At 36.3% G+C, this 16,319-nt stretch overlaps 1 protein-coding gene across 2 annotated transcripts in view; it reads right to left on the bottom strand.

The window, feature by feature from the left end:
* adcy2a (adenylate cyclase 2a) overlaps window positions 1-16,319 on the bottom strand; it is a 54,958-nt gene that overhangs the window by 26,954 nt on the left and 11,685 nt on the right. For both annotated transcript variants that reach the window (XM_085473196.1, XM_085473198.1), the window contains exon 3: window positions 6,885-7,046. In XM_085473196.1, coding sequence (XP_085329322.1) covers window positions 6,885-7,046 — 162 coding nt within the window. The remainder of the gene's footprint in view (window positions 1-6,884; window positions 7,047-16,319) is intronic.

The following is a 16,319-nucleotide window of genomic DNA, read 5'->3' as shown; positions in this document are numbered from 1 at the left end:
AACCAAGATCACACTCCATTTGTATTATAAATTCATTGGTTGTTCTATTGGGCCAAATTCTTCATAATTCCGAAGAACCCTCGTGTCGGTGTATTACACAAGGTCCCATATATTAGACCAAATCCACAAAACACATGCAGAGTTTTCTCTATGCTTGAGAAAGACAAATACTGGCCTAGTTGGTGTGTCAAAATTAATTCAAAATGCATTGAAAATGGATGTGATTTCACAGATTTCCATTTAAGTGAGATGGTAAGGGCCATGGTGCGGGCTGCCTACTTCTAATTAGAGATGTTAAAATTCTTTTACATAAATGTCATTGTGTAGACAAGTGCCAATAGATAACTCACTTAGCTTGCACTGTAAACAATCCAAATGTCTTCACAATGATTAGCAAACAAGGATACAAAGGATCAAAAAAGCAACCACAAATATCAAACAAGAACATAAAAAATGAACGTTTTTTTAGTAGAACACCCACAATAAAATCTTAAAAATAGCTGGAGGCAGCAAACCTGAGGCAAGTGTGTGATTGTGAATTCACTGGGCTATTGCAAGCACTTTTCTCACCATGCCACAAACCGACCTTTCTTTAAGGATATAAAAAGTTGGAGACATGTTGTTGTCTGGATATCTGCATCTTACATGCCTCTCTGTCGGCTAATTTTGGGGGAGATAAGTTCAGAGATGCACTGCGTGTGTGAATATGGCTCAAATGAGAGATCATTGACTTTGCTCAACTCCTTTTCTCAGTCAACAGGAATTTAAATACAGGAATGCAGGTAAATCACACAATTGAACCATAAAGAAGGTTTCTTTTTTTGGCAATATGAAAATCACATCCAGTGAAATGCAACACCGTTGAGACCTGGATGATCTGAGTACAGACAGAAATACTCAAGAATTGCATTTTCGGTTCGTATTACTGACATAAAACTTTAATATGATTCAATCTGAAAGGATGAGACAAAGAAATTCAAGAATTCAAGAAATACCAGTCTCACAGTTTAGACCTCACAAACACACTTAAGTATGTAATATATCTTTAACAAAGGCAAAAACCCTTATCTGAATTCAAATGAAGCCCCCCGTCCTTCAAAACATCCTCCAAAAACAGGTAATGCATGCAATATTCAACAGCTACTACCGCAGTAGTTTATGTGAAATTCTGTCAGCTAAAGCTTAAATGGAGTGTGAACACTGTGATGAATTATTGATGACTTAAGTACTCAAAAATAATTAAGAAAGTGCACATCAGAAGTTTGCTCCTAGTCTGAAGGGAGAAGCTTTGATACAAAAACACAGTGGTCAGCTTACACGAACACTTTCAGTGTTGCACAGGACCTAATTACATCAAAGTCTGCATTGCATTAACGTTAGTACCCCCAAAAATCAAAGAAGTCACTAATATTGAAATAAGAGCATCGTTTTAAAAAATAATGTTTTAATAGCTCTAATGATAGATTTAGTTAGTAGCTTTCTCTGTACGTCTACCAATAGATAACTACAGTATCTAATCTCCCATAAGGTTGAGGCATATGAGAAATACTAAAAGAAATAAGAATATTTTTACACTGAGCTACCTGAGTAATCTTTGCACCTCTAAGGACCAGAAACAGATAATTATATTTGCAAAAGATGAAAATGCTAATGCTTCATTATTATTGCTTCTAAATATTACCCACAAGTAAATGTGGATCAAACAAAGTGCTATTTCCTGTTCAATAAATAAGCCGCTTCATTAAAACACCAATGAGCCAACACTGTAAAGTTTAATAGACCTGACAAAGTCAAGATGTTGGCATGGTTGCTTCTCACTTAATACCCCCTGGGCAGTCTCTCACGAGTGTGTAGGCACTTAACAGCTGACATTTACAAATGTCTGGAGGAACAGACTGATTTGATTGACTGTTTTTTCCCCCAAAAACTGCTGAATGCAATATTAAACATTTCTGAAATAACAAAAATCTATCTAGTCTAAAAAAATCTGGATACTGATTTGTAAATAATGGGATTTGAAATAAGCGGGTAGAAACAGAAAAAGTGTAAATGTCATCCTACTGAATTTCAAACATTAACATTGTGTAGACGTAGAGATTTTCATGAAAACATGTTTTAAGTTTTCTATCTCTCTCTCTCTCTTTAAAAAATTAATACTCTTTTGATTGAGTGTGGCTGAGTGTGTGTGTGTGTGTGTGTGTGTGTGTGTGTGTTGCTTTAAAGAATTATTTTTGATGTTTTGGAAAAACTCACATACATTTTCTTACTAATTCAAGTGTGAAAACTGATAACTATGGGCAGAAATCTGTGCCATCAGAAACTGAATTTGAATAAGTTAAATTTGAATTTGAATTGCTCAGATTGAATCTGAATTGTAACTTGAATAAATGCTTTTGAAAACTGAATTTGAATTAGTCTAATTTGAAATTGAATTTATGATTTGAAAATGATGATCACTAAATTGAAATTGAATTTTATATTTTGAAAATGAATTGATTTGCTTTGAAGCTGCATTTTATCCTTTAAACATTCAGCTCTCGAATAATTTCAGTTTCACTTCTCACCATTCAGTTTCAGTTCTACAATTCAATTTCAGTTCCAAAATTCAGTTTTTTGGAACTTACATCCGGTTCCGGTTCAAGCGCAGATTAATAGAACTACGTTTTACTAGCGGACCGAAAGTGTTACTGACGGGAATCTACAGCGTCTTGAGCTGAATTAAGACTTCAGAAGTCATTGGTCATGTCGAATGACCAGCGGATAAACTCTCAGGTTGGTAATAAATGTATTACATGTATAAGAACAAGCGTCATGTTAACAAATGATAGCCGTAAGGTAACTTTTATGCTTATTGTAGCTGTTAGCTAAAAATGCTAATTGACAAACAAATATGATCGACTGTTTCTAGTAGAATTCCAAAGTTGTCATCTTGGACCCTCTCAGAGTACCCCCTCTGTATGCTTGCAGAGACCCTACAGTAGGGAAACATGCAAAACGGTGTCCAAACCTTTGTATTTTAGCTTTATTTATGTCTTACACAGCATCCCAACTCTTTAGCTAACTTAATAACTTTAGCTAAAGTGAATAGTTAGTCTAATTCATTAGTGCAGCATTACTGGATCACCTCTGTTTGAAGTGATATAATGTGATGTACAACTATCACTAAAACAGCAAACTTTGTAAATAAGCAAACAACACTTCTCATTCTCTAAACGTTTGGCCACAGCTGTAGATTACACTATCAGTGCTTGTTCACTCTTGACAATAATTACATTTCTAAATTTACTTTGTGCATTTACAGGTAAACAATATCTAATATTTTATCTAAATGACTGCTTTGTCTTTGAAAAGGGTGAAGAGCCTGAGGCCGGTGACAGTCCAGTTCTACTCTAAGTACATCCTTACAGTGGCTCACAGGACAAGGCCACATTCCTGTCCTGCCAGAAGAGAAGAGAAACTTCAGAGTCTTCATGCAGTTCAACCACACCTGTCATATTCCATATGACAGGGGTCTCAAACTCCAGTCCAAAGCATTTATTCAAGTTACAATTCAGATTCAATCTGAGCAATTCAAATTTAACTTATTCAAATTCAGTTTCTGATGGCACAGATTTCTGCCCATATATCCTTCAAGTCTATATATAGTCACAGCCAATTACTTTAGCTGTGCATAAATATTTATAGCATATTTATATACATTATAATATATACAGTATATTTGGATTATACATAAATAACCCACATGTTTATATGTTAATCTCTATTTGCTTTTGTGTGTTTGTGTGCATTACTTAAAGGATATAGAATCATAATACACATATTGAGGATGTAGCTCATCTTATAAGATTTGAGAAGGACTGAACAGATGGCGGTTGCCCTGAAAAAGCCATCAGCCAATCGGTAAAAGCACGATGCTGCACCAACACACAAACACAGTAAAGGTTTGAACAGTTTCAACTATATGACGCACTGGTGGGCATACCTGGTCATTAACACTGAAAAGATGCATTCAGTGTTCTTAATTATCTGCATTCATAAAGTAAATTACCATGTTGTTTCTTCTTCAGTTTGCTGAGATGAACCTGGGATGCTGATCGTACCAGCAGCTGATTAAGGTGTTTATGAAGAACAATTCTAGCGACAACACAAGCAGTTTTCCTAATTACATTACAGCAGCTTTTTTTTTGGGGGGGGGGGGGGGGGGGGGGGCAAACGTTTCTATTTTCACACTAGAGCTAAAACAAAACAAAACAAAACACAATCTTACTTAAAATTTTGAAAACAATATTTCATCCTAAAGCTCTGAGCTCAGTTAGGTATTCACAGTAGCAATTTTTGAGCAGCTTTAGTCAAGCATTTTTTGATAGTGTATATTCACAATTTCCTTTTATTAACTATTAAGTTACAGCACCCCAATATCTCAAATGCTCCTTCTGACCCATTAAATCCTTTCTTAGCAATATATGTTAAATATATTTGGGACATCTTAACCAAACTGGACTAAAGAGGATGTTGTTGTACTACAAAATCCATCAACGTCACCTCAGCAGAGGTTTTTAATAGCTGCTCTCAAGTAGTTATTCTTTCACACATAAGCCTGAGAGCATCCTGTCACACTGACTCACTGCTCTTATCTAAAAAAAAAAAAAAAAAAAGGACATAAGCCACACTCTGTCCCAACACAAAAGATTGACAAAACCATGGCTACTGCCTGAGGAAGACAGAGGGAAGATCCACAATATAAGCTGACACACAGCACAGTAAAAAGTATTTACCCTCATCCTGATTAAATGTTTTAATATTAACAAATATAACTCAAGTAAATACAAAATGCAATGATGATTTCAGGGGAAAAGGTCTTGTTCCTTCCTCTTGCAAAAACAAAGCATGCCGTTAAACAACAAAACACAACGTTAATTGACATTTTAATATGCCAGAATTAAAAACCCCTTTCACATAGCACAATTTGACCTGGCAAACAACTTGATTTCAAATTTGAATTTTAAAACACTGTTAAAATGGAGAATCATAGTGTAAAACAAAGTAGGTAGACTCAAGTATATTTCTACTTGCCAAACTAAGAAAACAGTCTCCATGGATGACAAGCTTCTTTTTTAACTGCACAGGAAAGCAGAAAAATGGGCATGTCACACTACTTTTCCCCACATCTTTTCAGGAAAGGAGACAACGTCTTGCCCATTTACTGATTTAACCAACAGGCTTTTGAGCAGAGTGTCAATATCTGTAAATGATTAACTTTTGTAACATCTTTTAAAGCACCATGAACCACGAGTTCTAACTTGTGATTCATGTCATGATAACAGTCAGGTTAGGATTGATCTTTTCACACAGCAGAGTGATTCCTCTGTATCAGCCCTTCACAGAAGCTAAAATATGACATGACTATGTCATTTAGAATGCCACATCGCTATACTGTTGCTTTAGCAAAATATTTTTGCAATAGAAAATCAGTTTACATTTTCTTGTACAAAGTCTAGGTATGTCTGACAGCTGTATGCCAGCCTCAGATGGCCATTTAGTGCCAAAAAAGGGAGCTACTTCAATGTCAGTCCTCTAACAAGTAGTGTACCAAATGACTTACTCCACTCCAGGAAGCTATTGAGCAACATAACACAGTACTTAAAGAAATGAAACACGTAATACATCCCAGCACTGTTTAGCTAGCTGTAGTTTTCACACCAAAGTAGCCAACTGCTGCCCGCTGGCACGCTGAATGAATATAAGTAGCACATACTATATTACACATTGAGTTTATTCACCAGACTTTCCTTTTAATCTATAGTCCTTTGATGTCAGGGTAAAATCAAGTGATGTGTTACAAAGTGCTGTCCTATTTCATCTGATGTCACTTGAAGTTTATTGACTATACACACGGGAAATGCTAATTTTATCCAGAAAATGGTCTGAATAATTTCTGAAGTGACTGTACATGTTGGAAGCCATTGAAGTGAGCATCTGGTAAAACTAGAAAGGTACTCGGTTAGTATGTTCTCCACCAGGGCCAGTGCGCTATTTCTGTTAAAAAAAAAAAAAGATTACATTTTTCTTGGGCTCTTGCTGAACCCAAGCACCACATCTTTCAAGTTTCAATGATATTCAGCTCAATCATTTTTATGTAACAAAAGGCTTTTGTTGGTGGACTAATGATCATCATCAGACTTATTTTTCGTGTGCTATAAATGTTTGTTGTGTCTGGCTCTGAAATTCTTCAAAGTCTCAGGTTGTCAGTGAGGAAGAGCTTTTGTGACATGCTTATTAAATTAATCCTGTTTACTTTATGGATTGGAAGAAATTAGTCCCCAGTGTATTGAAAATTATTGACTGCTGAAATCAGGTTTAATTAGGCACTAATTGATTAAAGTATTAGCTAGACAGTTATCTGATATTGCTTTTGCTTTGTCTTTATCACCATATGGAATATGCCTGAACAGTTAGCACACAAGAAGCAGTAGTGCTAGAAAGAGAGGTGACCTTTTAATGAAGGATAAAAAAAATACATTAGAATTTCTATCACTCAGCTGATATCCTAAATTAGTTTTTGTTTAAAGGTTACAATTGTTTGTTTGCTATAAATACAACCTGTATATTGAGCCTGATGAGGAAACAAATTAAATGTCACAAAACAACTTTGTTTTATTATTTGATCTAGATGGTAATAATAAATTACCTTAAATGAAGAACAGCGCAGTATTTATTTAGTGACCTTCAGATGTAGGTGGTTGCTAGTTAGGGGCGATTTACCTTTTGAACAGGTTTCCCCGTATGCATATCAATCTAAGGAGGCTGCTGATGATCTCTGCGCAGGTACATGTGCATTCATGTGCTCGCAACTGTTAACTCACGCTAAAATTTGACTGCCTTACCTGCCACACTACTGGCTCGACGTGATCAGCTGTGATGGACAGGCAGACGCTCAGCACGACGGTGTGAGAGGCAGAGGTTAGAACACTGGCGATGACGGCGTCCCGCATGGAGAACGGCAACATGGTGTAAACCACAAACACGATGAACAGGAAGAATGACACCTGCGGAGAAAGTCAGACAGTCATATAACATTTGCAAAGAGAAATGGAAAGGAGAAAATAAAAGGAGCAGAAGAAATGCATGCAGAAGAAAGGAAAATATAGATGCAAAAATGTGGTAATTTGAGATTTCAGTTTTCTGGACTAAATAGCCAGGTCATATTAGTGCCTTCAGCTTACTTAAGGGGGACAATCAGCCCATACACTTCAAATCTGACATCTCTAATGTAGCACAAGCAGTGGCTCCCTTTTTTTTTTTTTATCCAGTTTTAACACACATACAATTGTATAAACACACAAATATATACACACACATAGGTTCTCACACACAAACACTTCTTTAATTCACTTTCTGCTGCAGGGTTAAAGCTTCTTGGCTGTTCCCCTGCCTGAATAGAAAGGATTCCGTCTTCTTCCTGCCTGTAGCCCGGATCTGGTTAACCATCCTTGGTTTATTTGCAGGACTTGTGGGAATGTTGTGTTAGGGTGCAGCAAGATGCAAAGAGGAGAGAAAATGCAGCCAAAGGACAGTGCGTGACTAAAACAGTAATGCGTCTATTAAAGCATGACTAACATAAATGTCTTTGACGCATGACAACTTCTGAAGCTGCTCTTAATCAAATGTAGCAAACAATAGATTTTGCATGTCAGATGTGTTCTCAGCACTAGATATATTCCGTTTTTTTATGCACTTGGATAAAACAGAGACATCCACCATGTGGTATTACTGTTGGGCCTACATTACAATATAAAGCACCTTGAGGTAACTGTTAATGTGATTTGGCGCTATATAAATGAAACTAATTTGAAATGAATTGCATTAATTGTGAATGACCTGACAATTACTTGCTTTATTCTCTCCTGTCTGTGCTCAGATCCAATTGATTTGAATACTTGAGTTCTCACTTACAGCTCCTCTAAGCTCTTATTCATGTGTGAAAATAATATTTAACTACACTTATGAACCTAAACATAAGTAAATATTAAAGTTTTGTCTGGTCCATTAAAGACAAGACACTGATGTTCACATCTGAATAAAAAAAATTAACCAAAAGTGATAGGCCAAGTAATATAACTCCCATCTATAACTTCAGAATTAAAAAAAAACCACCACAGTAATTTACAGCTTTTTGCTGTAAATTTGCTGGATGCTGTAACCACTAGTGTAGTAGACCATGAGTTCTGCAATTACAAGAGCAGAAACAAATGGATATGAACAAATGGAGATCATCATAACATACAAACACTACCTCAAACTAAAAGTTCAAACAGCAGCCTTAGATGATAAATGTCATCTACTTTAAGAATAATGTAAAAGAACCCAATATGTTCCTGATAAGAGTGTGGTGTTATTAAAAAGCCCCCCAGTAGAGCAAGAGCAGACACCCATCCAGATATCTATTAAAAAAAGAATTTCACTTATTCAGTCCAAGAATAACAAACTGTATCCACACAAAAGATAACGTAAGAAAAATAGAAAAATAGAAAAGAATGCATTGTATTGTCACTGTGCACATGTACGATTAGTTTAAGATCAACAGCAACTCCTACCCAGTACACACATGTAAAAAAAGATGGGGTAAGGTATCAGCCACTATCTGCTATATCATCAACTATCAAATATTGGCTTTCTTGATAGATTTTGATCGAAAATATGAAAAACTGCTACATTAATATTTGGCAATCAACTGAGTAAAGCACTTAACATAATAAGACATCAAAGTGCTTGGAAGTACTGATGAAGTTTAAATATTTGAAAAGTCAAACCAATATGAAATAGAGCAACAATGATTTTTAATTGAAGATGATACTGACAGTATACACTATGCATTGATTATATTTTCATTTTATTAAAAAAAAAAAAAAAACTTGTTGAAGTGCTGACTCCTCAAAAAAAAATGTTCGAAAGGCTGCTGGGATGATGCAGCGTCTCTGTGCATTTCTCAATAGTTGCAGAGCATCTTACTGAACGTAAAGAGCCTTGAAAATTCTGCCTGACATATCATTACAATGAACATCAGATTACTACCATCTGTTACTGACAATCAAATGCATTTACAATTATTTCCTGTTATTATGAGCATAATAATGGTGGTTTCCTGCAGTGTTTCGAGAGTGAGAAGAAATTAATCATTTTCAGCGAAGTGACTGACACAAAGGCCAAGCACCTGAATTACGCTCAATATAAAATTCCACAACCTCCTACTAATAAATGTTCACATTGCTCTAAGATGCATATAACATTTAAGAGTGTTTGAATATACAAATTCAAGCAAAAGCAACAGGTAGCAGTTGAAGTGTATATTTTGCTTCATGCATGGTGAAGCCTTGCAGTGGTTTGTTTTTATTACCTACAGAAGTTCTACACCTCCCTCTTTGTAGAGACAGTGTATAGTCACGAACACCAACATCTGCAGCTGCTTGACCTTCATAGCAACTATGTCTTTTTCTAAATCAGTGGAGCTCATCTTTTTAGATATGCAGTCTGGCATTTCCATTTTCCATTTTATCCAAGTCATTACACATGTATAAACTAACAACAATTACCATAATAATCCCCACTGCATAAATTACTGACAGAAAATGTTATATTGAGTGTGTGGAGAGAAAATGATTTTCAAAAGATGCAGGAGAAAGTGCAAAGAACCAACAAAATATCTAATGCTGCGTGATCCCCATTTCTATCAAATGCATAGCTAGGGTCCAGGCCTGAAACTGTTAAGATATAGAGCACTACAAAAGAACATCAACATTTAGCTGATAATATCTCTGGAAGACAAAGTAAATTTAAAGTTTATAAATTTGCATGCATCTTGTTTTCCTTCATTTTGGTCCCAGGGGAGATATGTTTTTTAATCTCTTTGTGCCAATGCCTGACGGAGCTTTAATTGGGTGCAGTCTTTTTTTGTCATGGTTCAGTTGTGCTGGCAATAATAGTTAGGATCCAAGCATGAATGCAGCACTGAGAAGCTTTAGAGGCCATCTATTGGGAAGCAATGCTGGAACGGGAAAGGAGGCAGAAATGGCAGGAAAGCATTGTTATATATTTTGGCAAGAAGGGAGAGCAAGTAGTCACCTGTTTATTGTGCGGAAATGCTGACAAAATAAGATGACTGTGGAGAAATATGAAATTTGATGAGCACAGAGGAGAAAACAAGAGCAGGGTGACTAGTAGAAAGGTAAGGGTCATTTAAATGATGAGAGAGCTCACATAATTGATGGTAGTTTTAATCTTGAGCATTTTTGTTTGTCTTGGTCAATGTAGGTACACGGCACACGCTTCGTAACTCATTTCATGTGATGCTAGTCAATCAAAGCCTTCATTCAGAATACGAATTTTACGAATTTCTTTTATTTATATAGCGCCAAATCACAACGACAGTGGTCTCAAGGCGCTTTATATTGTAAGGTAATACATACAGAGAAAAACCCAGCAATCATATGACCTCCTATGAGCAAACACTTTGGCGACAGTGGGAAGGAAAAACTCCCTTTAAACAGGAAGAAACCTCTGGCAGAACCAGGCTCGGGGAGGGGCGGGGCCATCTGGTTGGGGAGAGAGAAGTAAGACAGGAAAGTGCTTCCACGGTGAGATTAGATGCAAAATCAGGTTTAAAGCTGAGATGGTCTATATGTGAAACATAGGAAAGGAAAAACTTAAACTATGGCTTTTTATTTTAAACATTGATCTGAAGTCTTTTTCAAAAGCTGTATTTTATTTTTGACTGCTGATCTTAAATTCTCTTAAATGAAAATAGAACATTTTTTACTTTTTTAAAAAATTATTATTAAAGTACCATCCACTTAATTTGTGAAAATTAATTCAACATTGTTGGAATACTGCTGAATAGTACTTTGTCTTATATGATAGCCAGTTTTTGAATATACAGTATGTAGTTGGGCTACTTTCAAATATACTGCATTGAATTATGATGCAACTTTTTGAAAATTTGGACTTTTATTTGAGGAAATTTACTCTAACTGGACTTCTTAAATTTGATCTAGATCTGATCTAGACAGAGACTGCAGATGAAGGCGAGGAGAAATTTAGTTCTTCACAAAAGTCCCCCAGTGGAATTTAAGTTTTTATCCCTTCAGTGCCCCATGATAGCAAATGTATGTTATGGTCCATGTGCATAAACATTAGAAATTAAACATTAGGCCCCAAGATTATACAGACAATAATTATTCATTTTAATATGGCAGAAGGGGAATAAGAAAGTATTAACTTACTTCCTAATACAGGAGAGAGCTGCTAATGCTGCCAAGCACCATCTAGCACAGTAACATAATTTGCTTAGGGTACAGAAAGCCTTTCCCTAAATTAATTCTCTGAAATTTAATGCCGCTAACTCAATCACAAAATTGTACCCAGTATAATGGAGAGGCTGCAGGAGTGAAGACACCTGCTAAGTTCTCCTACACAGTTGATACACGATGTAGTATTAAGAGTGCAGGGAATCCTGCATTCTGGTTACAGGAAGCACATAAGGGCAAAGGATGGATGTTGAACTTGATTTCTTGAATAACTTAAATTTCAAGACAAGGTCTGAAATGTCAATTAACAATATATTTCAATATTGTTAACATTTATCCATATCTTCTGTGCAACTTTTGATCCTAAATCAAATCATCTAGTACTCATTGTAAATAAAGCTTACATAATGTAAACATCACCAGTACGAGTGAGTACATACATTTTGCACAAAAGCTTTATGAGATAATTACAGCAATCAAATAGTCAGGATACACAATAAATTAAACAAGCCTGAAGCTTCAGAAGATAGAATGAACAAAGCACTCAAACAGCCGTATATTACTTCAAGTACAAGTAAACATAGACTCAGAAATAAAAAAGGCTCTGATATGCAATAAAGACACATTTTCAAAAATGATGGGTTGATTTTCACATTATTTCACCTGTGTTTTGCATACATGTGAAAGACATCATATTAATGGCTTTGCTCCCGCCCCATCCTGTTTTCATAGTTATTAAATCCAAAATGCCACCAGGTATCTCTTCTTAGTTCTTTCATTGGCTTCAGTAGACACAGATCAAACTGATTCAACTGATGCTGGTTCACTAGAATTGGATGGACCTCACTCTGTGATGAATCAAAAGTGCAAAAGTGTCCAGCAAACTGGGTTAAAGCTTCAGAAAATCAAAAGAAAATGGAATACATAAGGAAAACAGATGTCTATTTTTTATGGTTTATTACTGGATCATTCAAATGGAGCCCAGCCGTATTACAGGCTTTGTTATCTAAAAACTGCGGCCCAAGCTTTTTGTTGGTTCATCATGCTAAGTCAACTTTGCTTCTCTCCATGAATCTATCCCTTGATAATTACACTGGTGAGGGTTCATAAAACAAATTATAGAGATGGAGTGTCACATTACATCAGCCTTTTAGTCCACAGTCAGTGGCTGAGATTAGTGTACAGGTTAGATTTACTACATGGGATATGTGCGCGTTGCTGTCCATGTGTGTCAGCTATTTATAGTCAGAGATGACATATACTCATTTCATTTCTGGCTACACTTATTAAAATTGAGTAAAGAAAAAATTTATTGATTTGAAGTAAAGATGCAAAATTAAATGGAGTGCATAAGAGGCAATTAGCCAAGTGCTTGGTTTGCAATTTATGTAATCTGTCTGGGTATGTTGACCTTGATCACTAAGATAAATTAAACCGGTAAAGGAGAAAAAAAAAACAATTACTTCTCGTTACACTGAAATGCATCTGTCCCTGTCTCTTCTGCCACCATTTGCCTGTCTTTCCTATCAGTAGTTCCTGTTCTATTGCCATCTTCCCTCTTTTCGTGCATCTGGCATGTGTGTCTGAGAGACAGGGAGAAGGAAAGGAGGAGAGGAGGCATAGTCCAGACATCTCTCAGTGAGGGGTAGAGGCTGGACCACACAGATAAGCCTTTCTTCCTACCACCAGCAAATAGAGAGGGCTTTGTGGGAAAAGGATAAGCATCCAATTGATTTCAGGTTTGAAAATGGAAAGTGCACTCCATAATAACTAAATCTGAGAGAGCAGGAATGGTGAGCACAACAACACATAAGAATTTTTTAACCATCAACAATGCAATGCTTCTTTTACATGATATTAACTGTACTGACAGTGCAGCTTTTAGTATGACTATATTTTGCTCTCTTACCATCACATTATCTCTCAGAGGAAGTCACCATAAAAGTACATATGGAGATGTCACTCGTTTTATTTAATCCACAATATACTGGATAAACAGCAGAAATCTAATGGGAGAAAGCTTTGCAAATTCTGCAAGAGATAACACAGGTTCCCAGGCTAGTCCGTTTCCCTTGGGTGGGCAGGTTCTCTCTTTTCAGTGGGTTTAAAAAATGTAATCAGGACAAAAGGGAAATCATCTAGTTTTGTCAACACATGAGCAGAAATGCAACTGGAAAATATTCAATTCAGAGTGCCATCTATAAAGATCAAAAACAAGTCATGTTATTTCCTTAAATGAATAAGTCCAGTTACTTTTTAAGCTTTAGGCTTAAAAGGTCATATGTAGTGAGATTAAAAAAAAGAGTAAAAGAATGGAAAAGACACTTGAATTTAAGAGCTAAGTGTACACTATATTTTGAATTTTCACCTACTTTGTCACCAGACAGCCCTCTTCTTGTGGATAACTAAAGCATATCCAAGCCATTTTACAATGTGTTTGTAGTATGTGTAACTTTAGTCTTTTAAAGCTTAGCTGCAGTAACAAATGGAAGTTGCTTTTGAAATTGGGTATCGGTACCACAAAAAATGTATTGCTGTCATAAATTAGAATAAATGTTGTGTTTGGGAATTCTAGGATGGTCCAAAGGCCAAGACATGCCAAACATTTTTCACAAATATTTCATCTACTGGTATCAAACTCAGAGTATGGTATTTAGTGTACAGTGTAAGCTTACAGACGTTGCCGTATATAAAATAGCCAGTGATGCTGAAATAAGCAAAAATGCACTTACTTTATCAATACATGCTTCCAGTACACACATGATCTGATCAAGTTATGATAGTGGGTGTGCCAGTCTGGACTGGTTGGTGCTTTCAATGCTTTATCATATAAGGAATGGAAGCTTTCAGTTGGTGTAGATGACATAAAAGATGTAGACTCTATCCCAGATGTTACAAACTTCTTAAGCTTATGTGTAATTTCCCAAAGGACAATTTGTATTCACTCATCTGGCCTTATTCCTGGGCTTTCAGGCTAGCCTTTTCTACACTTCCAGCTCTTCACTATTGAACGTGATTCTGTTATCATCACCCTGACCCAATCTTTTGTTGCCCACCTTCTGTGAACCAATCAGCCACTGCTCTGCATGCTTTAAATCTCGGTGCTTTTCTTCATTCGTGCAACTCACTGCTTCCACCTCATCTTGCCCAGTTGTCCAAGTCTCCACCTGCTTCGCCTCTACCACCAGTGTCTATACTGGGAGGGGGGCTAATCTTTACTTCCACAAATTATGACGAGGCTCTCAAACAGTCTCGACTTAATAAAATAACTTCAGTAAAGGTTACCAGATTGTTTCACAGGCTTTCACCTCTATAAAAATGAGAGTTTTGGTAGCTGGGTGCACGTTTTCCTACCAGGACATCCCAGCAAATTCACCCCAATGTCAGACCATGCAATGCTTAGAACAACTGACTACTTATCTCAGACTACAGTTATGAGTTAAATGTTTATGATAATGACAGCACAATCACAAGAAGACTGTAGAAAAAGACTAGGTAGGCATAGCCTTTTTTTTATGGTGGCCCCTAGAGACAAAGCACTTACAAAATCCAAAACACGTACAAACTCCAAAACACATGCAAACCCCAAAACACAATGGAAGTGCTCCAGGACGCTAGGGGCAGTGTTGAGCTTTTGTTACCTAGTAACTACCAAAGACTGCTCGAAATGCGGCCCTCAAATGAGACCACGGGACTGTAACAAAATGATTGTTGGGCTTCATTACTGTACTGAGCAGTCATTTTAAGATTAGCTAATTGTTATTTACTAACTAATGTTGTTCATGAGACTAAAGTCATCTCACTGTTTTGGATTTTGTACGTGCTTTGTCTCTAGGGGCCACCGTATTTTTTTTTTTTTTTTCCTGGCAAAAAAAAAAAAAAATACAGCACATCAGGACAAACACTTCATACCGAATAATTTGGACTTCTTTTGAAGCCTGGGCACCTTGTAATTATTGAGTCAACCTTCTCATAATAAATGAAATGTGAAACCATCAATCTGACAGAAAAACCTGCCTGAAACTGGATTATATAACAGTACAATGATCCCAAGTACACCAGCAAATTTGTAGCATAATGGGTCAAAAAATAAAGAATCAAAGTGTTGCAATGGTTCAGTCAAAGTCCAGACCTCAGTCCAACTGAGTTGTTGCATCAAGATGTTGAGAGAGCTTTCCATAAATAAATATTTGCAAACTTTAATAACTTAAAGTAATGTTGTAATGAAGAGTTTGCCAAAATTCCTTGATAATGGTTTTAGAGACTGATAAAGACACTCATAAAATGATTACTTAATGTTACTGCTGCTAAAGATGATTCTACAACAACCAACCACAACCATTCTACTTTTTCACAGGACTTCGCTGTTCAGCATGTTTTCTGACTCTCCGAAACTGTTCATCTTATTGTCATTTTCAGTGTATGGAGCAATTTTCAATAAACTGTTACTATATAATAAAGAAATGTTGCAGCTAGTATAAAAGGGAACCTTGATAGCTAAGGTAAAAAAGGCTTCATCTTAATAAAAAAAAAACAAAAAAAACATGTCAATATTTTAAAGAAATACATGTAAAATAATGTTGGTGTTGGCCTTTTTTAGTGTGCATGCTGGTGTCTGAGGAAATGTTCTTCGAGGACAACTTGCTTATATTACATATTGAATTTTTGATTGTGACAACTGGCAACAACATTTTCATCTACTTACTAGCGAGGGCTACACTGCATGAAAGACATGGGAAAAGTCATCTAAATGACCTTAGGGCTGTACATGACAGGTGAAGCGATTAGAGAGGATGAAGCCGATGCTCTAATCAGTATTTTGTTCCCCTACTTCTCATGTCTACCACTTTGCTACAGCATAGGAAGCTATAATTGACTCTGTCTTTTACTTTGAATTCCCTAGTTTCTCCTCTGCAGCAGATATGCACTTAGCAACTGGACAGTAACACCGGGGTAACCACAGTTTCAAAGATTGGTTGTTAATATAATTGACTATGATGCAATTGCGCAGCATGCTCC

The sequence above is a fragment of the Copadichromis virginalis genome, linkage group LG11 (genome assembly GCF_057382275.1).
Source record: "Copadichromis virginalis isolate Kocher_CV1m ecotype Utaka linkage group LG11, C_Virginalis_male_GT1.1, whole genome shotgun sequence".
Lineage (NCBI taxonomy): Eukaryota > Metazoa > Chordata > Actinopteri > Cichliformes > Cichlidae > Copadichromis > Copadichromis virginalis.
The sequence above is the reverse complement of the archived record's forward strand: the minus strand, read 5'-3'. Positions and strand labels throughout refer to the sequence as shown.